Source organism: Phaenicophaeus curvirostris, chromosome 6 (assembly GCF_032191515.1).
Source record: "Phaenicophaeus curvirostris isolate KB17595 chromosome 6, BPBGC_Pcur_1.0, whole genome shotgun sequence".
Classification (NCBI taxonomy): Eukaryota; Metazoa; Chordata; class Aves; order Cuculiformes; family Cuculidae; genus Phaenicophaeus; species Phaenicophaeus curvirostris.
The window spans coordinates 10,679,747-10,703,843 of record NC_091397.1 but is presented as its reverse complement, the minus strand read 5'-3'; the positions used below and the strand labels follow the sequence as shown (position 1 = coordinate 10,703,843).

At 35.7% G+C, this 24,097-nt stretch overlaps 1 protein-coding gene across 1 annotated transcript in view; it reads left to right on the top strand.

Moving 5' to 3' along the window:
- The window catches only part of NCAPG2 (non-SMC condensin II complex subunit G2), a 42,674-nt gene that overhangs the window by 1,090 nt on the left and 17,487 nt on the right, over positions 1–24,097 (top strand). The window contains exons 2-13 of the mRNA XM_069860430.1: positions 897–993; positions 4,012–4,203; positions 5,178–5,292; positions 5,758–5,915; positions 6,636–6,770; positions 11,091–11,185; positions 11,973–12,042; positions 12,738–12,824; positions 14,655–14,750; positions 19,558–19,683; positions 20,579–20,758; positions 21,806–21,958. Of these exons, the coding sequence (XP_069716531.1) occupies positions 919–993; positions 4,012–4,203; positions 5,178–5,292; positions 5,758–5,915; positions 6,636–6,770; positions 11,091–11,185; positions 11,973–12,042; positions 12,738–12,824; positions 14,655–14,750; positions 19,558–19,683; positions 20,579–20,758; positions 21,806–21,958 (1,482 nt within the window). The 5' untranslated portion in view covers positions 897–918. The remainder of the gene's footprint in view (positions 1–896; positions 994–4,011; positions 4,204–5,177; positions 5,293–5,757; positions 5,916–6,635; positions 6,771–11,090; positions 11,186–11,972; positions 12,043–12,737; positions 12,825–14,654; positions 14,751–19,557; positions 19,684–20,578; positions 20,759–21,805; positions 21,959–24,097) is intronic.

Genomic DNA, 24,097 nt, shown 5'->3' with positions numbered 1-24,097 from the left:
CTGATTTGGAGCTTTGGAGACAGCTTTCTGCTTGACCTTGCCTTTGAAATAGCGAGAGGCTCCAAACAGAGGTGATCACAGAAGAAGAGACATCTGTTCAGCACACATCATCCTTCACACAGGACGTTATAGTTTCCAAAGAATGAATAGCGTCTGGAAGAGCACTGTTGGAAAGAAAATGTGCTGTCAGAGGAACATTCTGTCTGACTTTAAAAAAATGCAATTAGTTAGATGAAACTTAACTCTAATTTAGCTTAAATTGAAAATGTTTTACTTTTTGTAGTAGTAACAGCTTGTATCACCGACCAGCAGCCAACTCCCGGCTGCCCTGGGCCACTATCCAGCTGGTCCTGCGGTACAGTGTCATGTGGTTAGGGCTGTGTGAGGCAGCCTCCCCACTGCTGGGGATGGGAAAAGTGCATCAGGAATCACCGGAGGTGGAAGGAACGCCTGGTTGTGTGAATTAAGCTCTTGGTATCAGAAGGTGGCCTTGCCTGTTTCCCACAGGCTTCACTTGAGAGAAGAGGAGAGAATCTTTTTCTGCCTGTCAGTACTTTTTGTCTTAAGTCACTGCTGTCGTCAGGAATGATGTTTAGTCAAATAGGGGGTACATGCTGGATATGCTGTTCCATTTAAAAACAAAAGCATCCATTAAAAGTTTCTTCTGTTTTAATCCTATTCAGTAGAAAATGAACTAAAAAATAATACATGCAAATACTGTAGCCTCATGCCGTTATGATTCAGACAACTGTAAAGTATTTTGGAAGGGGAAACATCTTTTATTTATAACTATGGAGATGAAGAATGTAAGTTCAGACGTTGTTCACTGAGACCAAAAATCGTCTTATTTTGAGATTCAGTATTTCCTCTAACATGTTTGTTTTATTTTGTTATAGAGCAAGGATAAGCAAGACCACAATGAAACGTGAAGCATTTTTAAAAGTGGTGTCTAAAGACACAATTGAAGACTTCTTGCATTATACGCAGAATCATGTAAGTAAGCCATGATACACGTGGCTAATGAAATTGTAAATTTGTTATTAGTGCAGAAGTTTTGAGACTACTCTGCTACCTGCAGATATGTTAGAATAATTGCTGTACAGAATAAGTTCAAATGGCACTTTGGGTAATATAGCTGAAAAAGTTCTAAAATCTGAAATGCTGCTATTTGTAAATCAACTAATTTTTTTAACATATGGTTGTTGCATATACAGTTTATATTATTTAACAATAAAGGCCTAGTGCCATGGTAATACTAAAAAAATACTTACTTGATGTTGATTAATTTCAAGCTATGAAAGAATTTTTTGCTGTGTAGTGAATATGAGCTCATATGCAAACATAGCAGAGACCATTTCGCTACTGTTTGTTCATCAGAAATAATAATAATTTACAGTGTATCCTTTTCCACTAAGCTTTGGTCTGTCTGGTATCAAGATATACACAGTTTCTCTTGAACACCTTTTGCTAGCCTTAATAAGTGGTATTGTCACTTTAGTTCCTTAGGCTTTATAATTGGTATTCTCCTAATATTTAATGTATTAGATAAGGTAAGTGGATCAGTTGACCTCTATGCCCACAGAGGGACAAAGTAATTGCCTAATGTAGCAGATGTGTTAAACGGATTATTTCTGTAATAGGCATCACGTTCTTTGTAATAAGCTTAGGAATGTTTGTCTCCCAAACATAATTGAATTTCTCTTCCCAGAAATTTACTAGCTTTTTCATTTATATTCCTGTATGTAATAATAGATGATGACTTTATTAACAGGTTGTTGCTTAAAGTCTCCTTCCCTTTTTCCCCAAATCTAAACACTTTAACAAAAAACTGTTTTGCCGAGGGTAACTCACTGTACTTGCTGTATTTCCTTTTTGATTAATTTAGCTGTGTTGTTTCTGCCGTCTTCATCCATTAATCTCTATTAACAAATATTGGTCTATTGGGATTAAAAATTGTTTTTCTATCCTCTTATTTTTCATCACAAGTTCACAAGAGTTGTCTTATGAGGGCTTTCAGCTGTTGCAAATATTTCTGGAAACTGTATGTCATGGGCTATAATGAATATATCAATTAAAATTGTCTTCATGCCTTTATTGCATAAGGGAGCATGAATATCCAAATTACTTTTTGTTGTCTAAGAGGCCTGAGTTATTTTTTCCTTTAATTTTGAAACCTTCAGCGATGAAGTGTGTTTGACCATGTCTTATCTTGGCATAAGGATCCTGATTTTGGGATAACAATTCTTGACTGCTTTTCTGGAGGAGGCTGTGGTATTATATTGTCCTATAGAAATAGATCTATAAATGTAGAAAGAAAAGGAATGCATGGTTAGAACCTTACTACTTTCTGTAGTTTTCGTACTATATTTATGCCCTGCTTTTTTTCTGCCTACTTTGTGCTCTAGCCTCAGAATACGCCTTTTTCACTTAAAAAAAAAAAAATTCTGTTCTTAATATCACTACTTTTAATGTCTCTCATTTCTACACCCTCCCACACCCTTTTAATTTTCCTTTTCCCTCCTATCAATGTTTTGTTTCATTCACATCTTCTAAAATTCATGGAGTTTGGTGATTTTCCTTCAGTGTTTGCCTTGGGCTTTTCACTTCTCTTTCTTTGTAATCCTTTTGAAATATTACCATATTGTGGTTCATTGATGTCTTTATCAGGTGCCGTTAATTTATTTCTACTAAATACTGTTCTAATAGAAGAAAATATATTATTTCCTAGGAAAAGAGCAATCAAGGATTGCATTGTCATTCAATGAAATCCTTTTCCCTCATAGGTTTTGGAATAGTTCTATCTCATATCATTCTCAAAAGAGATCAGAAAGCTCTGGTCTTATAATGAGTTCATTCTTTTTGTTCAAAACAGTACAATCTTAATATCCTGTCTTCTGGTTTTGTTTGAACCACGGAGCTGCAGAATTCCCTGTGTTACCTTTGGTTTATTGTATTTGTTTCCAGCTGTAGAAGAGGATAGAAATTCTGCTATAAATACATAACAAGATCCTTCTTATACCCTTCTGGGAACCTTCTATTACTTACTGCTGCTTTCTTTCATGAGTTGGTGTTTTCTTTTTCCCCTTCAACTGTTTTTCTTTCTCGTTTTTGATTCCTGTTTTTCTAATGCATCTGCAAACTAAAAATATTTTTACTTCAAGATCACGGACATTCTCCCTCTTCCCTCAAAAGTGTTTATAATGCAGTAGTCCTTTACTTCCATATTGCAAATTACATCTCAAAAATTATCTGTACTCCCTCTTGGCTGTGTCTGTTTTTTCTTTGCATCTCTTACACTGCACATTGCTTTTAGCAGGTTGCCTCTCCATCCTTGATTCTAACAGGCGCATTGCATCTCTAAGTTAAATTCTTCTAGCTAGGTTCTTCTGAGGAAATTGTTCACATAGAGGCTAATATTGGCTTCCCATTCAGCAGAACATTAGATTAGGTTAATGTGCTCAGGAATTAGGTTTGATGGAGGGGCTTTAAAACAGGCTAGTCTAGAGAGCTCTGTTGTATGAGGTTGTACTTCAAAACTTGTGTGCTGTCCTTGTGGCTGTACTGACTGTTACTTTTCTAGTCCTTGCATAAGGAGTTTCGTTTAACAGCCAACATCTCTCTATATTTAACAGCAGAGATATGATCAGGGACTTCAATTCTGTGCAGTCGTGAGCTTCTTAGCTAAGGCGATGGAATTGTCTCCATTGGGAATGCAGTATTTAGAATACATGAAAGACAGAAGTTGATGTTAAGGTGATGTGATTTATGTTCAGTAGTGTTGCCAAAACCTCTGGCTTAGCAGGAAGCACTCTTGTTTCATGATAAAATTAAGCAGCAGGAATTTCTTGCGCAATTTTTCAGAGAACTACAACTTCTGAAAGGTTCTCTAAGTGCAGAGGAATGGAAATTAATCCTTAATTACTCCTTAATTCTTAATATAAAAGAAGTGATGATCAGATACAAACCACTTCACTGTTCTGGAATTGTGTGATATTTTCTGACTATTCACAGAAAAATGCATTTAATCCTTTTGACTTGAATGAACTACTTCAAGAACTGCCGAGAAAGCAAAAAGAATTACTATGGGAGAGACTGACACAGCTATTGACAGAGACTTTGATGGAGAATCCTGTGGAAACATGGCAGAGGACTGAAGATGATGAATGTAATGATAACATGGAAGTTGAGATAGTTCCAGAAATGGTAAAAATCTTGTAAATAATAATATGATGAGTACTTCGTATTTATCATAGCATCTGAAACCATGCAAAGGTTATCAAACAAGGTCAAACATCTTCCCTGCTCCATTCTTAACTGACTTCTTAACCGTCATGCTTGGGTTAAACTGAATTTATGGTTGGTTGATACTATAAGAGATTAGATCTGTGGATAATATAAATTATGAAAGATAAGACTTAGCTTTTCCACTAGACTTGAGTGGGCTTTCTGTATGTCTTATTTCAGTAAACAAATGTTGATCTCTCAGATGTTCCCTGAGTATCTGGCATATACTATAGTGAATTCACTACCTGTTTTATCATGTCTTTTTATTGAGTAAAGAGCATGAAATTTAGATTTGAATGCCCCTCCCACAAATTTATATAGAATTTCTCTGACTCCAGCCCCTTACATACTTTCTTCTGCACTGTATTCCATGTAGTGTTGAGAGTATTGGGGAAAGAAGTTATTCAATTTTTGGAAGAAAAAAAGAAGTGCCGGAATCATTAGGGAAAACTAGAGGCTTTTAGCAAGTCCATTATACATACAGAGGCCTGTAGAATTATGTACTTGGATCTGAAGTCACCAGATTTAAACTTTTGAGTTGCACAAGATCTGGCTAGTTAGGGTCTTTTTAGTTCTGAAATGGGTGTGTATTGTAGTGCTTTTCTTGCAAATTAAGTTTTTAATGGCAGAGCAGATACACACTTAACAGTTGCCGAATCATCTCCTAGCTGGAGCTGAAAGGCATTTTCAAACTTTTTGAACAGTATGCACTTGATGCTTTTGCCTGTCCTTATTTGATTAAATTTTGGCTTCAAATATACTATTTGTACAAAAAGGAACCATAATAACAATTCTTCTTTCCTCTCTGTGGCTGAGGTTTATTCCTTGCTGTAATTATCTTCTGAGTATAAAATAAACTGCGGAATTGTTTCCTCAATGTTGCTTTCTTTCAGAAACAAACTGTAGCTGTGATCCAAGGAGTGACAGCTGTAGTTACTGCTTCCATACCTGCAGTGGATGAAACTGTGAACTACAAAGCTCTTCTAGAATGTGTTTTTATATTAAATGGTGAGTGAATATAGCATTATACTTATTTTTTAGCAGATGAATATTCTAGGCTTTTTGTTTGACCTGACTGGCCCATGGAACAGAATTTACAGGAGAAAAATTGGTACTAATGCAAGCTCTTATTTATGAGACAAAATTAAGGGAGCATTTACTTAAAAGTTGAATTGTTTTCTTCCACTCAACTGTTCACTCAGTGACAGAAAACTTTCTTCATTCTGTGACTTAGAGCATTTTTAAGACAAACCTTAAGATCATTTTTAATGTTGGTTCACTGTTACTGATTAAAGAACTTGGCCAAAACCTGAAAAGTCAACAAAGCTGCCTAAATACAGTGAGAATAAGCCATCAGGATTTGTAAATGTGGCAAGAGCGGTTGACATTGTGAGGTATAGGTAGTGTATAAACAGGCTAATGTTTTACAGCAATAACTTGGCTAACTGCAGTAAATCATTATTACTGTTTCAGGTATTCTTCCGGCATTACCTGACTCTGAAACCCCCCTCCAGGGTGCTATCCAACGTGTGTGTGAAATGTGGTGGGAGAAAGGACTGGAAGGGAAGGAGCAGCTTGGGAAGACTCTGCTCATCATTCTGCTAAGAAAAAGCCTGAATAAAGCTTCAACGGTATGCTGAAGCTGTATTGACTTTTACATTACTACTGAATATTCCAAAAGAAATTCTCTTCAAAATATTCCAAGTTAACTTCTTTTCCATGTCCTAGCGCTTCTCAGTTAATGAAATGTAGGAAGTGTTGGTTACAAAGTGTCTTCTCTTTGGCTAAAATGTTGCCTCCTTTAGAACAAACTAAAAAATATATTGGCATCAATTTCACAAGGGAATTTTTTTTTTACATTCTTTCATTCTCTTTTCTTTGCATTTTTTTTTATTTTTTTATTTCTTCACCCTTTTTGAAGTCAGTGACTAAGATTTAAATAGCAATGAACTATTTTAGTTAATTCAGGTTTTAAGTATTGTCTTCAGTCAGTCATAGAGACTTCTTATATGGGAATCTTAATTTTTTTGTTACTCTATATGTCTATACAAATAATTTGGCTTATTTCTCGATTAATGGACTGAAATTATATTTTAAATGTGTGAGTTTCTTGAAATAGTAGCTTTCTTTCTGTACCTGATATCTTCAGTTGTTAGAAGTCAGTCTTTCTGCAGTTACATATATTTTTGTAATTTTTCCCAGTTATGTGAAAGTCAATTTTTGTAATTTTACAGTCTGAAAGTCTTCTATCTGTAACAATGCATTTCAAAGTAATTTAAAATCCTTTAAGTGCTTCTTCACATTAAAGTTCCATTTACTTCAATATAACGTGGGCAATTCTTTCCTGTCAGAGTGCAGATGTAGTTCGTCTATGGAATCTACATCAGACGCTACTTTGTTTTGATTATGATTCAGAGGAGTGTAATGAAGTCAAGGACTTGTTGCTTCAGTGTTTTATGACTGAAAAACACGTTAAAAGAGAAGAGGTAAGCAAACTTTTATCTTACTGTGACTTTATGTGAGTGGGCTTGGTTACTTTTAAGGAATTTGCATTAAGCCTTTTTTTTTTTTTTTGCAGTGCCAATAGTAGCAATACAAGACAAATAAACTCTGACTCCAAGCTATAAGTTGTTGTTATTTGTTTCATTTAGAAAAACCTTTATATCTCTAAATCACCACTAAAGTTTTTGTATCCTGAGTTATTAAGAATCAAGTGCTTTGCTTCCAGCAAATGTCCCTCAATACTTAAAACTATTCCCTGGTATAGTTATCTCTTTAACAACAGTTTCTCTTTTATTGGAGACAGAGAACTGTAGCAAAATAATTTCACTTCTAATTGATTCCATTTAGAAGATTGCATTGCCATAATCTGTTTTAAAAGTACCATAAAAAGAACCTCAGTTAACAGCAACATGAGAATTATTTTATTTGACTGCCTAAATTTCTCTCCATGAAGAACTGCTGGGTTGTAGTATTTAGTTTGTGCCTGTGCATGAAGATACACTTGCGCTGTAAAGATGCTGTGCTCCTGCTATGACAAAGTGACCCGCCTACTGGACAAGGGAAAGGCTGTGGATGTGGTCTTCCTGGACTTCAGCAAAGCCTTTGACACAGTTTCTCACAGCATTCTGCTTAGGAAACTGTCAGCCTCTGGCCTGGACAGGCGCACACTCTCCTGGGTGGAAAACTGGTTGGGTGGCCGGGCCCAGAGAGTGGTGGGAAATGGTGCAAAATCCAGCTGGAGGCCAGTGACAAGTGGGGTTCCCCAGGGCTCAGGGCTGGGTCCAGCCCTCTTCAATGTCTTTATCAACGACCTGGATGAAGGCATTGAGTGCACCCTTAGCAAGTTTGTGGATGACACTAAGCTGGGTGGAAGTGTCGATCTGCTGGAGGGTAGGGAGGCTCTGCAAAGGGATCTGAACAGGCTGGACCGCTGGGCAGAGTCCAGTGGCATGAGGTTTAACAAGGCCAAGTGCTGGGTCCTGCACTTGGGGCACAACAACCCTGTGCAGTGCTACAGACTAGGAGAAGTCTGTCTGGAAAGCTGCCTGGAGGAGAGGGACCTGGGGGTGTTGGTTGACAGCCAACTGAACATGAGCCAGCAGTGTGCCCAGGTGGTCAAGAAGGCCAATGGCATCTTGGCTTGTATCAGAAACGGCGTGACCAGCAGGTCCAGGGAGGTTATCCTCCCTCTGTACTCAGCACTGGTGAGACCGCTCCTCGAATCCTGTGTTCAGTTCTGGGCCCCTCACCACAAGAAGGATGTTGAGGCTCTGGAGCGAGTCCAGAGAAGAGCAATGAAGCTGGTGAAGGGGCAGGAGAACAAGTCTTATTGGGAACGGCTGAGGGAGCTGGGGTTGTTTAGCCTGGAGAAGAGGAGGCTGAGGGGAAACCTCATTGCTCTCTACAACTACCTGAAAGGAGGTTGTAGAGAGGAGGAAGCTGGCCTCTTCTCCCAAGTGACAGGGGACAGGACAAGAGGGAATGGCCTCAAGCTCTGACAAGGGAGGTTCAGGCTTGACATCAGGAAAAAATTCTTTACAGAAAGGGTCATTGGGCACTGGAACAGGCTGCCCAGGGAGGTGGTTGAATTACCTTCCCTGGAGATATTTAAAGGACAGGTGGATGAGGTGCTGAGGGGCGTGGTTTAGTGATTGATAGGAATGGTTGGACTCGATGATCCTGTGAGTCTTTTCCAACATAGTGATTCTGTGATACTGTTGTCCCAATAGTTTTTTTTTCTGGTTGGGTGACAAGACAACCTGACATTCTCTGAAGTTTTAACTCTTCCTTGCCTGTTTCATACACATATTCCCATATTCCCTTTGATGGAATATATAAACTTCTGTCATAAAAGGAGCGCCAAGATTGTGGCATGTTTTAAAAAATAGTGGTAGTGAATGAATTAGGTGAAATGTTTTGTATAGCTAACACTAAGATTTTATTCTTTGGGGTTTTTTTTGTTTATTTTTGGTTTTGGTTTTTTTTACTTCCACATCATAATTTAAAATTGGGATGTTTTAAGTCGATATGAGAGGTAGGAAAAGAAGAAGACATGGGTGCAAAGAGGGAAGACAGAATAAGACTTTGATTTTTCCATTAGATTTTATGTCCCTGTGTTTCATTTTAAGTAATTTTTCCTCCCCTTGAAAAAGTGTGTACCCATGTATGTTCTTTCTTACGCTGCTTAAAACACATTAGCTGTGTTTTGAGTCTATATTAATTATTTTCTTCTGTTTTACTTGAATTGGCTACATCAATTAAATATTACTTATTCATCTAGTCACAGTAAATAATTGGGAATTATATATATAAAATGAAACTGTCCGGGCCTCAGAAGGAACTTCTTGCAGTTATTTTTTTCTTCTACAACTTAGGAGATTCTTAATATAACACATGTTAATTACTTTGTGTAGATTTTTCTAAAGAGAGGTTGTACCTTGAATCTTTGAGTGAAACAGCCTCCAGTATTTAGCTGGGTTTTTGTTTTCTTTTTTTAATTTTGAGGAGAAAAAGCAGTACTAATCAGACTTGGTACTGAATCTTTCTCTTGGCATATCAAAATACTCTGCTTTGCAAGAATATGCAGGTTTGTTCATGCTTTGCACATTTACTTTTCTTACTAAGCTTTTTGTTTTCCCTCCTCCCTGTGATTTCTGGTCTCTTGACATTTTATCACGTTCCCTTTTTCATATGCCTGTCTCTTTCTAGGTAGATATAGAGCACTTTTTGCTCTGGCATGTGTTCATTGGTGATCTAAATCCTTAATCCTGATTTCTTAGCTTTATAGTTAGAAGGACTGACTGAAAGCAGCACCTCTCAGCTGAGAGTTGAATTCACATTTTGTTAGTCCATCCATTGCTTTCTGATAAAGGTGAAAGATGTAAACCACTGTTAACAAATATAAACGCTTATGATGTCCAATGAAAACATTCTTGTTCGAGGGGAGGTTCTAGTCGAACAGCTGGAGAACCCTGCAGAGTGTATATTATTGTGACATGTTCTACTGTCTTCTTCCTCACAAGTCTTCTGTGTGTATATAAAACTAACAAAGTCACGTGTACTCCATGCACAAGTACGAGATGCTCAACATGCTGTTGATGCATTAAGTCCAGAGATAAGATCACAGTCATACTCGCCTTTCACCAGTTAACTTTGCATGGTACTGGTAATGTTGATTACAGTAATAGTTTCAGATCCATCGATTAGAAGCAGCAGATTAAATTAGTGGCACTTACTGTCATTTTCAGGATCAGGGTCAATCTGTTGAAATCTACGGTAAAACAGAATTGGTTGAACTGCTGAAAGCAGTGCACCTTTTGAACTTCTGCCAATGTGCTTTTTACTGTTGCATCTCCTTATTAATCTTACTAATTTATTTTTGGCTAGAAAGTTGACAGGAGCAAAGGACCCTTACAACTGCCTAACTGACCCTTCTGTATGATGGAACTTTTCAGAGCATCAGAAGGTTAATGCCTTCAATTTCATCTGTAAGATGAGCTGGAGTGAGGCTATCTGTAGAGATACTGCATAAGGTTCCAATTCCATGGGTGGATCTTGCTCGTTCTGGAAGAGCAAGGGCTTATTCCCTCCATCCACAGCCTTCCACTGCCTTTTCTTGCAAAAATTCTGTGGCCATCAGATTTGTCATCACCATTTTTAACTTGATAAAATGGAAGAAAACTAATTCAGGAGAAAAATGGAATAGCGTTTTTCTGTTTTCATTAATTAAAGCAGCTCCAGGAGACTTACAATATTACCTTTCATGAGGCAATAGGAATGTAATTGTCTTTGCTAATCAGGACATTTATTTTTCTCAGGGGCCCTGTTGTTCTCTGTGGCTTTGTTAAAAAATGTTTCCATACCCAGTGCTGGCAAAGTTGTTGTGCTATTTCACTTGTACCCACTGTCATTCCAGTGTCATCCTGGAATGACACCGCACTTGATGGAGCTCTGATGATGTGGACTTATGAGGGTCCCGAGTTGCACAGTCTGTTATCATTATGGGGTACTATTTCAAGTGTCACCACATGGATATTGAAACAAATTCAGGCAGATGTAACCCATATGTTCATTTGTTTTGTGTTTTCTCTATAGTATAAATAACAGCAATGATCAAATTCTGTTTAAAAATTAAGAATCATGTTTTCTTTCTTCTGCAACAGTCTCATCTGTGCTTTTTACGGGTGTCATTTTGTTTGATCTTTAAGGTCTGTATCTACTGATTTTTGAGATGGCTTTTAAACTAGGTATTCCTCTGAGGTTTGACTTCTCTTTTTTTTGTTCCTCTTTTCCTCTCCCAACAGGGAAGAAGATTCTTGAGCTTTTTATTCAGCTGGAATGTAAACTTCATTAAAATGATACATGGAACTGTTAAAAACCAATTACAATTCTTTCCAAGGTATGCATCACAGTTAGAGTTCTTTGTGATTGTTAAGAGCTTGGCTAAAATCCTGCTAGTATATGCCTAGTATATTGGTAAAACATTGGAATCCAGATACCTTCAAATTTGCTGAATATAACTACTGTATTGTTTCAGCAACTTCATTTAATAGTTGCTCTGTACATGTCTCTGTCTACAATTACAAGTGTAGTAAAATGCTTATTTGTAATTAGCTAAAGCAAACTACTTTCATATGAACTGTACTACATGTGTGAGAATTTCATTTTGGTTCCTGCTTCTGTTGTTTTTATATTTCCATATGAGCAACCTCTAATTTAATTTGGTAAGATTCTGTGTAGAGACATTCTAATAAAAATGACTTGCAGGATCATTGCTTGAGAACTTTACTGAGGGATGAAAAATTTTTGATTATTCAGTGAAATATTAAAATCAGAGGCTTTCTAATCCTTTCAGTTAGAATAATACATACCTGTACATCTTTATAAAGAAGGCATTCATTTTGAGATAAGTGATAAAGTATCTGTGCTAATGATTAAACTTTCTTAACATAAAAATATTTCTTACGTTTTTTAATAGTGCTTGAGTTCATTAATTAACTTTGTTTTCCATAATTATCAGTGTAGACTTTCAAGATAATTTCATCTTCTAAAAATAACATTGATACACAGAATTAAGAATAATATTGGCATTTATCAAAAATGTTTTCATAGTTTTTACCTTTATGAATTGTGCCTGGATATGGTTAGGATGCTTGCTTGAATGTGTTTCCCGAATGTTAATACAGATCCTTGATGGAGTACATATCTGAAGTTTACTTCAGGGCCTGGAAGAAGGTGTCAGGAGAATTTTTAGAGGTAATTATGTGCTTGATATTTCATGTGGATGGTTTTGAATTTCAAGGTGGAGAAAAGACATGTGTCTTTTCAACTCCAGAAAGGTTGCTAAGCAAGCCTTACAGAATTATTTCCCTAAGGAAAGGGCCTCTTCAGCATTGTCAAGGAATTAACAGCATGTCATGCTTTGAATATTTGCCCAATGCCATCAGCTTAGTTGTATTTAAGCACCTTTAATTCTGCTGCTGAAATATTGGTTCGCAGAACTATGCATATCCATGGTGTTTTTCATAAACATACTAGGTATCTGAGATAGGGAAGCTTTTATTCAGTATGTGCAAGTCTATATATTTAGTAGCTTAAATATTTGTCTACTTTTAGTGGATTTCCACGGAGACAGTCAAAAGCATAATTACAGCATCACAGCAATACTATGACCAAATTTCAGCTGTTAAATAATTCTTATTTACCACGTGAGGTGCTTTTGAATTCCAAACTTGGTTCTGAGAATTGGATTAATTGTATATTCTGAAATTCTGAAAATCAGTTTAAACAAAGGCCAAAATTTGGGCCAATCAGAAGCCAAGTAAGAAATAATCTCAAAGACTGTTTTAAGTTGTTTGTTTTAGAGGAAAATATAAATTACTGCACCGCCTACAGTACTTAATATTGTTCTATCGTGTGTTAACAGTGGCATGTGTGTGTTTTTATTGTAGATACTTGAACATAACTGCATTCAGGATTTCATGCATCATGGAATTCATCTTCCCAGAAGTTCTCCTGTTCATTCTAAAGTGAGAGAGGTAAGTTCATGACACAAACAGGTAGCATCAAAACCAGATGAGGTACCATCAAGTAGAAAACTCCCATTTTGTACTCAAACAGTACTAGGTCTGGCTGAGATGGAATTGCTTTTCTTCACAGCAGCCTGTGTGGTGCTGTGTTTTGGATTTGTTGACCGGAACAGTGTTGACAACACACCGATGTTTTGGCTGTTGCTGATCAGTGCTTGCATAGTGTCAAGGCTTTCTCCTCCCCACTCTGTTTCCCTAGTGAGTTGGCTGGGTATGAGCAAGAAGTTGGGAGGGGGCCACAGCTGAGATGGGTGACCCAAACTGACCGAAGGGCTGGGCATTGGTAGGCTTGTGGGGAAGTAGCAAGCGATTGTGTTTGCATTGCTTGTTTTGGTTCACCCCCATGCTTTTCCCCAGATATATAGAAATTGGAGTGTATAGCATGTGCAGTAACAGCTTGAAATACCAGCATGCCGTCCTGTGTTGTTTTTTTGTTTGGGTTTTGGGTTTTGTTTTTAATTAAATATAAAAAAAGATTCTCATATCAATAGTGGATTCCCTTGTTCTCTGAGTCTTGATTGATGCAGCAAGCTTTTGAAAGAGCATTTCATGTTTTTCAGACTCGAAAGCTTATGTTCCTGAAAGAGGACAGTGATGTAATTAAATCTGTCTTTGAGTTGTGAAGGGAGTGGGTCTTGGAATAAATCTGAAGGATGTGTTCTTTTTCAGTATGCAAGAGTTGGATCTAAAATGGTGCTTTAGAATCCAGATGTTCCTTTAGCAATGAGGAGAGTAACCAACTACAGTCACTTGAGCTATTTTATTGAAAGAACGGGGGTGCAAGGGAAAGCAATATATACAACTCTCCTTTCTGAAGTCAAAGTTCTGTTTATAAAACCTGTGTCCATTTTTCAAATATGAGACTCACTGGTCTAATGAAATCTATTACAAAAAACTACCCGTTTGATATTAATCCTTGGTTAGATCCATCACTCTCATTTATAAATAAGAGATACACAGTCTCTTCTAAACTTCATCATGTCTTATGTATATTTCAAAATCAGAGAATGAGGATTCCTCTGCGATAGCATTATTTTTGTGAATGCCGTTCACAGGCTTCCTCATCGAGCTGTTGGTGTGATACCTGAAGTATTCCAAGTTGCCACTAGAGGGTCAACTTCTTTTCAAACAATCCCGAGTTTTGGGTGGAGCAATTACTTAATATCGAGTTACATGACGGCCTTTCTTATCTTCTGCTCTAGTCTTCTACTTTCCTTTTTCCTCTGTGTAATTCAGCTACAAAACCAAAAGGCTTTAGCTCTAGCAAAGAACAGTTCTGAGTCACACAGAGTGCTGATACTTGCTTTTCATCAATGTATACGTTATGTGTTTGTAGATTTGTTTGGATAATTCCAGTTACCAAATGATGTTCCCTTGTTCTTAACACAAAAAGGGCTTATTTATCTTTAGTTGATAGTTACATGGTTTCAAAGTATTTCTAGCAGTTACATTAAAAATAGGTTTTTACTGTAACAAAAAATGAGTTGTTGCAATGAAATTGACTCTCTAGCCATGTTTTTATTTCTCAGTTGTAGATCTTTATGTAGATTTATTGAATCTATAAAGTGATAAAATACGATATTTTTTCTTTTTTATGATTTTGGGGACTTTCAAATAAAATATAGGGTCAATTCATATCTTTAATTTTATCATTTTTCCATAGTGTGAAAAGCTCTTTGGTCTTATATAAATGATGAGATTGGACATCTTCTGCATGCTTCTTGAATGCAGAAAGTACTGTTAACAATGTTTTTTGATTGATTTGTCTGTTTTTCATAGATGCTGTGTTATTTTCATAAACAAAGTAAAGTTCGTCAAGGAGTCGAAGAAATGCTGTATAGGTTGTATCAGCCTATCCTTTGGAGAGCACTGAAGGTAATTTTCATTTTCAGAAAATAAGACTATCTTTATCCAACTACTAAGTTTTGGGTCCTTACAACATGTCCTGGTTTTAATTATTGCTTTTAAAATAAAATGGCTATGAAAATCAGTGTGTTTAGCATCTCAGCTGTAGCAGAGAAACTGTATAAGTCGTAATAGGCATGGTTTGCATAACTATGTTCTAATTTGTTAATATAATTTACTTCCATAATTCAGTTTTATTTACCAGTACACAGTGTGCTTTCCAGGACTGCATTAGGCAGTGGGACTGATGCTAAGTTTGATATTGTCATCTTCTCTGTTTGGGAATTTTGTGTAATCTTGTGTTCTGTTTTCTAAGTTTTTTTATGGATTGATCAGTGCTTACTGATCAAAGCCAGAAATGTTCAGAGGATGATTTAGTCTAGTCTTCTGATTATTTATGAGCCTTCGAATACAGCTCAATTAATTAATTTGAGTATTATTTTAGAAAAGCTTTTATTCCAGTTTGAACATATGTTCAGACATTCATGCTATGGATGTGTTTTTAATCAAGCATTCAGAATGAAATTCCTGACTTCTAGTACTTTTAAGGTAAGTGTGTATGTCTTCCTGTGGATTGTATTCACAGACTAAACAGTATGTATTCCAGTTTACCTACTCAGTTTCGCTCTAGGATTAAGATAAGCCAAGCTTCTCTCTTTGTGAACACTGTGTATTTTGACTGAGGTTATGGAATTCCTTCAGTGACAGCAGACACATACCATTTGTTACAGCCAGATTAAGTGTTTTTTAACATTTACTGAAGTTTAATTTACAAATTGGTCATATCTTCTCTAGCAGTGAGAGAAGTATTTGAAAACTCTTGAAGTTGTTTAAAATGGATTTTACAACTTACAGGAAGGATGAGAGAGCTATTTGTTTTCAATAGAACCCTATAGTAAAAGTGGGAAGATGGACAGGTTTATTCTATCTTGTTTGGGCTTGTATCTTGTTTTGATCTTATCCCTTTAAAATTAATATAAATAAGGATCCTTCTGGATGAAACAGATATTCTTGATTCAAGAGAATAATAATAGTTTCTTTAATTTCTACATTCCTGTCTCTAAAAAGAATAGGGCTTTTAATTGTTTTTAATAGCATAGCAAAATTCCTGACTAGTGTGTCAGAAACAATTTCAGAGTGGTTAGCAAGACATGGCATTCCATTCTTAAGGGAGTTGCTATCTGTAAATGCAGACTAGTAGTTCACTTTCTAAAGCCCAGGACTCAACTCAAATATAAAATTAGAGTGCGTTGGCAGAACATTCGGTCAAACCTTATTAAGTCTGCATAGATTTGTTTGGAGAAATGTAACAAAGTTCTGGTTTAAGGAAAAAAGGTTAATTATTGATTTGCAGCAAGACAGTAAGAGAAATTTCTGATTTCAAAAGTGATTCAAGTTTTTAACAGCTGCTGTTCATACTTTTCACATCACTAATTGTTCCAATACTCAAATAAATCTGAATTTTAGGAAGGTTTAAGGGATTTTGTTTGTTTAGTTGGTTAAGGTTTATTGTGGATTTTGGATTTGTTTTTTGGTTTTGTTTTTATCTTGAAGGCTTCTACATAGGTAGTTCAGCACTTTAAGCTTAGACATTAACAGGCATATCAAACCGATTATGAAGAATTTGTTTTAATACAGCAAAATAGTCCAACTGTTGTGAACATAGATTTCATGGAGGATAATAAGGGAGGATTGTAAAAAATTGAATGCAGCAATTATGACTCATGTAATGATTTCGTGCAAGGAAAGAGTCTGAGTTCCAAATGATTCAGTACCGTATTTCATAGAATCACAGAATACCAGGTTGGATGGGATTTCAAGGATTGTCTGGTCCAATCTTTCTTGGCAAAAAAAAAAATTGTGATTGGTGCAAGGAAATAATGTCACTGAATGTCAAAATTTGGCAATTTATTTTTTGGTAGACCACTGTCTTGCTGTGTGGCTTCTGTGTAGTAAATCTTTCTTTTTCCTATAGTACTGCTGCAGTATTTTACATATTTAAGGTAACTTACTGTGATTCAGAATCACCAGTGATTTAAGATACAGAACTAAGAAGGGAAGCTTATAATTATCCTTACTGGTGTGGATTCTGCTCCAGAGCCTGGCATGTCAGTTTAATTTTTGTTAAACAGTTTGATGCTCCTATTTTAGCTAGTGTACACTCCCTACTGTAGTACAGTGAAGAACAAATCTTTTTCTAGAACACCAGTTACAAAACAGGGAGGGAATTCGTAGAAGGACCTCTTTCCCCCTGCTTCTTGCAGAAAGGCAAGATACTTCAGCTGTAAGAACACAAAGGATTCTAGAACTGTCTGTGTTGGAACTACTTTTTCATCTCTGAAATCTCTAAAGTAAAAATACGTATTTGTAAAGTATAGTTCTCTGTTTCTTCTTAAATTGCTTGTTTTGTGAATACTGAGATGGCACAAGCTTCCTTTGTGGCTTTTTCCTACAAATATTTTATAAGCCTTTATGCAGCTTTAAGTTTTTATTATATAAGCCCTTATAGAACTTTTTCATCTTTTTTCACATCTTTATTATGAAAAGTAAGTCTCATGCAAGCATAGCAGACAGTTGTGCAGTGATTAATTATTAGGATAAGAAGCTATATAACTATAAAAATTTGGATATTTATTGTGAGAAGAGTAGTGATTAAGCTATTTCATATCAAGCTCAAAAAGTCAAGAACCACTCCTTCAGAAATTCAAGCTGTTGAAGGAAGTGATTCCTTTGAAGTGGTGTGTTTGATTGGGGTTTTTTAACATTCCACAATTTTAGACTAACCTTTACTGGGGAAAAACAGCATTTGAAATAATTGGACGTGAATTTCAGGACTTATAAGACCAAATGAAACTTAAAAGAAAACTCTGCATATAAACTGTACAAAAAAAATGTTCCAAAAGTTCCTCAGAATAGCACAGGCTAGAGCATAAAGAAGTATGAGTTATTTAAGTAACTGCAGGCTCCTTTTGCATGGAAAAATCAGTTTGGAATAAAATAGGATACACATTTAAAGTCCTAGGTTCTACCTCTGTGAAAGCATTTATTCTATTATGAATTTGAATATGCAAATACATTTGGGATAAATTCCAATTAATTAAAAGCAGGAATTTAACCTCTGGATACTTAGTTCAGAATTAAAGTGAGCTTAATGGAATTCAGTTCAATGCACTTAGGAATTTTATTAAAATTAGCTTTCTGAAATGGCCATGGTAGACAAGGTCTAGGTTATTGTACAAAAACATACTTGAATTAATTTTCACATGACATATTAGTGCAGAAGAGTTATTTCACCCTGAATTCACATATTAGCTTGTTACGCATTAATTTTTCAGTATAGACAAGCTCAAAGTTGAAGAATTTTCTACAGTTTATAGAATTAAGAGTTATAATCTTTTCACTTTTAGACTGTTGGTATTATCCACAATAAACAAAGTAAAACACAATTCCCTAACTAAAGTATGTATATATGGGCTTTATTTGCCTTTGTAGTATTAAATTTAGAATTGCTGTTCATGTTGTTAGCTTGAAGAATTTGCAGTTTTTCAGTTCTACCTGGAGATGTGATCCATCATGTGAGGATCAGTCCATAAGGGAAATACAAAATAATTTTTAAATGAAGTAATTGTTGCTCATGTCTTTTGTATTTTTCTGGTTTTAATTGCCATTAGTTTATTTAGTTCTAAATATTATATGTTTATCTTAATTTTTCTTTCCCTGCCTTTCATCTGAATGTCTCTTATGCCAAGGAAAGAAGAAAACTGGATGATCAGAATAACTAGGACTTTCCTTGAACTGTCTTTTATCTTGCTGTTAAAATTAAGTCTACCTTGCTTGTTTCATTTGACTGTATGTATAGCGTTTGTTTTAACTTGGACCAAAATTCATCTGTCCCTCTTCCTTCTAAGAGAAGTGAGCATAGGCTCTTATCACTGTGCTGCTGTCTTTAATAAATAAAATGAGATCTGACAGATTTCAGATTTCTCCCTGAGATACCTTGAATTACATCTTTTCTTTATTTCATTGCCTGCTGTCTTCCTGTCCTTTAATAAGAGTCCGCAGGACCAATTGTTTTTCACTGACTGTCTAAACACACATTTTCCATTTTTCTTTACATTTGGAGCTCTACACCCAGTGAAATGTATAGTGTAATGCACTGAAAACTCACAAATGGTAAAATGTCTGAGGGTTATGAGGCTTGTCTTAGATTTTTGATGAACTGTTTGGAGCTCAGAACATGGTCCTATTATTTAAGTGCATAGATGCAGAACTGAGAATGTTTTATGTTGTGTAAGCTACTCTCCAGGCTTGCTGGTACTTAGTTTCTTTGAAGAAACAGGTGTGAGCTTTTCAATTAAATCACCTGTATATTGGCAGGCAATTTAATTAATTTTATCTTCTTGAATTAAAAGATTCTTGTATGCTGAAGAGGAACTCTAAGGTGACCAAGAGAAATCTCAACTATTTCTAATTTACTCAGCATTACAGAGTAGAAGAGCTCTAGCTGTGACTCTTCAGGGTCACTGAAGTTGATATGTCTTGAAAGCTGATTGTGCCAATAACTGTGGTTTTACTGAATGGTAAAAAATGCAAGATGAAAACCATCATATGTTACCATAAGTTCTTCCATAAGTTTAAAAATTCATCTCTTCCATTTACTTAATTGAAATGCTAACTTGCTAGAAGTGTCTGGAGAGCAAGACTTTATAGGATATGCCTTTTGACAGTAGAAGTCTGTACTTACTGAAAAAAATACAATTTTCATTCATTGTAACAGGCCAGAAACTCAGAAGTTCGATCAAATGCAGCATTTTTGTTTGTTGATGCTTTTCCTGTGCGTGATCCCAGTTTTAGTACTGAAGAGATGGACAACGAAATTCAGAAACAGTTTGAAGAACTTTTTGTAAGTTTTGATTAATGAAACTAAAATGATAAAAATGAAATTTGCTTCAAAACTAATTCAAAATAAGCTATTGCGATAGTTAAAATTTATAAAATTTCAGGATGGTATTCAAGGAAATATAGGCCAGTGGTGTAGAAAATACAAAAAGAAATGAATATTTTAAATTTTGTAGAAAGTTGACAACAGATTACATGCACTACATTCAGCTCTGAAAAGGAAATATTTAGGGTATTAATCCGTGAATGAAAGATGCTTTTGAAAGACTAGAGGCATGAGTAATGGATCCTGATCCTTATTCAGCTTAGTATTGGTGAAGAGGACTCTACATTTAAAAAGTATTCAATGGAAGTTTAGCTCTGTATTGCTAAATACTTCTCAAATTAATTGTAATGAAGATAAGAACCTAAAAAACTCTTTACCAGTCTAGATAGTGAGAATGGACATACTGTTTTCACTAAGAAAATTTTTGGGAAATCCTGACCACGTTCTTTTAAAATGTAAACATAGATAATTGTGTGAATTTCAAAGTTTTTATATTGTTACACAGGAATAGTGGCTAGTGTAAATTCATATATAAATTGAAGTCTAAATATTCTTAAGTCACAGATACAAGGCTTAATGTGGGCTCTTTTTTAAAAAAAAAATTTCAAAAACCCTATTAAAAAAAAATTGGCTGGTATTTGTCTTAATTTTGCTTCTGATTTAAATTTCCTAGTTTGCTTCATAATAAAATGCCTCGAGGGAATATTAATATTGCATTTCTTTCATAGTATGACAATTTGAATAATGATTAAAAAGTAATGGAATGCTATTTGTTTGTCATAGGTTGATGTCACACAACAGTAGAGTCACAATAATGCATATACTCACCTTATTTTTCTTCTGTTTGTTTTAGAATCTCTTAGAAGATCCTCATCCAGTTGTCCGCTCTACAGGGATACTTGGAGTTACTCAGATAACATCCAAATACTGGGAGATGATTCCTCCACCAATTCTTACAGATCTGTTAAAAAAGCTAACAGGAGAGCTGGCATGTGACATAACGTCTGCTGATGTTCGATGCTCTGTTTTTAAAGTAATTTTTTTTTTCTAAATTTAAAACCATGACTGTTTCTTATTATTTACTGGATGCACAGGTTTCCAGTATAGGCCACTTTAAGTCAAGGAAGTTACTTATTCTTAAAAATGACTTAAAGTTTCTTAAAAAAAGTATTCTTAAAGTTCCCAACACATACAAGTTTTGCATGCTTTATAAAAGCCACACATTTTGAATGAACAAATGCCTTTTAAAATACTGACTGTTTGGCACTTCTAGTCTTATATACTTAGTTTTGACCTGATAATTTAGTTGCTTGAGCTATGAGATGTTACACTTAGGCTTAAATGTATGCAGAAATGTATGCAGGCGGGTTCCAGAATGTTTCTGTCTGACTGAATTTAACCCATCCCTAGACACGCACAATTATGTTATGATTTTGTACCTCACTTGGTGTTTCTGAGGTTTGGATGAATCTAAGTACTGTATCTCTGGGAATGCCAGCCTTCCATGCATTATTCAGTATGTTAGGATAGTTCATCTACATCTTTCTGTCATCTGGTAAATAACTAATAACTTGACAGAAAAATGAACTCCCTAAGTGGTATTTTCATTTAAAAATTTTGTGTATGTGTCAATTCAGCCTTGATTTGGCTGTCTTCATGTTAATCCTCACTTGCTCCATGGCTTCATGGTGGCCTATAGTGGATAAGCAGAAAGTGCTCATTTAAAATAACTTGTTAAAAAAAGACATATTTTTAATAAGAAATTAACTGAGTTTAAGAAGCTTGTATTGCTGCCACAAAAAGGACCTGACACTGTCCCATCAGGTAGAATGCAAGAGAGTGGCCTCAGTGTAAATCTGAGACTGCTTCATCTGAAATGAGTTCACTGGAAATTTGAAATAACCTTAGCAGTTTTTACTAGAGAACATTACAGAAAAAATACACATGCATAGTGTCTGTGTCTACTTAATCTGACCTTAGAAGTGTTCTGGAACAGTTCAACAATTTTTAGCTACATCTTTTTGCATCTACTCCTTACTTTTTTTTTTTTTTTTTTAGAATATTCTCTTTTTAATTGCAGTGTCTACCGATAATTTTGGATAACAAGCTAAGTCATCCATTACTGGAACAGCTCCTGCCAGCTGTCAAATACAGTCTTCATGACAATTCAGAGAAAGTGCGAGTGGCTTTTGTTGATATGCTGCTGAAAATCAAGGCTACCAGGGCTGCTAAGGTAGGCTAAGTGGCACTTCAATAAGTAGCAAGAAGGGTATAAAATCAAGGCATTTCTTTGAAAAAGAGTGATTTTTGAGAGTTCTGTAGTATTTCCAAAAGAAAAAAAAAATCATGATTAATGTAATATGCTTAATTTCAGTTTTCCCCCTCTTATATTTAAGCATCTATTTCTAAAACTTGTGGGTTCTGTGGCTGTTAGTCACTTCTGTCCATTTTAAATGTTTTGATGCGGATGTACGTAGTAGTATAGAAATGCTTCTTTCCAGTGATTTTTGTGAATTCTACTGAAATCATGGTGTCCATGGAAAATCTTTTATAATAAATGAATGAAGAAGTTGCAACTAGTACTGGTGAGATTTCAGCCTTTCCATAGCTGTTCTTCACAGAAAAAAATAACTATATGCCATGTCTGGATATTGCTAAGGCAGAGATTTTCATAGTCATGCTGGAAAGTTTTTAATTGAGTCAAGCACACTCTTTGTTTCCTCTTCCCTACACTTTTGGCTACTTTGGGGTGAATAATATGTCCAGTGGCATTTGTGTGCTTGCCAGGTTGTTTTTAGCAGCTGCTGGCATCACCAGCACTCCGCAGACCTTTTTCTCAGGATGTTCTGTCTTCCCTGCCCTCTCGTGGCCGTGCCAGGGCAGAGCAATCGCTACGGTCACACTTCCCTCCAGCTGACTAGTTAAAGTCAGGACTCTTTCTACTTCCAAATGCTCAATGCCTTTATCGAATTGCTTTTATACTCTTATTTACCTGTTTTTATGATTTCTGTTTGTTTGCAAGCATGTCCTTTGGGACTGTCCAGCCTTAGGCATTGTATTCTCCACTGTTAATGGTTTCCTAATTAAATTTTATATCTTATTAAAATAATGTTTTTTTTTCTCTTGCTAAGCCTGGTCATTAGGACATGCTTATCTTGTGCTATACACATAGGTAACTCTGACTTCATACAGTTTATCTCCGTTGTTCAGAAGACAATTAAATGCATGCTTGGTTTGTCAGATTTTTTTTAGGCTTCAGCGCTCAAGCATCGCACTTATCCCTAGCATGAGAATTACCTGCTTGCCAAATGTGTGCACTGCAGCTTTGATGAGAGGACCTCAAAGGCATGATATTGAGATAAGACCATCTCAATTACTCCCAAATTCCCCAAAATATGCTCAGAAGACATGATAAGTAGGAGATGATTTCAGAATTGAGAGCTTTCAGCTTTTGGCACACAGGTTCAGGATAAGGATTACAATAATGCAAGAGCAATTTTGATACTGCCATAATATGTATCTTAATGCATTGATTAGGCAAGTCCAGAGAAAAAGTGAAATGGAGAAAAACACTGCAAATACTATCATTCAGTCTGTCAGCATGAAAAGTTTCCAGCAGGGTCCTTAGGTTTGCAGAACTCCTGAGATTAACAATGTACAGCTGAACACTTATGTAAAACATCGGTTCTGGTTGTTAAGGTTATTGAAAATAACTGGAGAAGGCAATTCAGCATTATAAATAAGTGGTAGTACTCTTAAGAGACAGCATTTTTCCTGAAGCTTCTGCTTCATCAGGTTTTAAAGCCAGGCTTAACCAGGTAAATCTGAGGTAGAATCGCAGAAGTGTCACAGTCACACTGGATGTTTTAGGAGATGCATCACTTGGTTCCCAGAGTCGGTAAAAACAACAGATCACAAAACTGTTGTTCTGAAAGTGTCAGACTCTGAAATCTTAATCATGTTTTCTATAATATTCTTGTTATTAAAGAAGCTCAACAAGCATATTCCCCTAATCATCCGTTTATGTGTCTTTTTTATAGTCTTCTTATGTATTTTTTAATATTCATTTCTATGTCACTCTGTAACTTCACAGGCACTCAGCACTACATCTTGTACTGAGTTTTAACTCTTCATAAGATATGATATACAAGATGATTTAAAGGACTGGCACCTACAGTCATGGCTTAATCCAATAATATCAGTTATCTTTATAGTAAATAAGAAGATTTTTTTAACTTGTATTCAATATCAACGATGCTTTAAATAGATTTTTTTTTTTAATGTTGTTACTTTGTGTACGGTCTTTTAAAAGCAAAGTGTTCATGGTGCTGTTAAATGTATAAAAAAAATCTTGTTTGAAAGTTATTTGTCA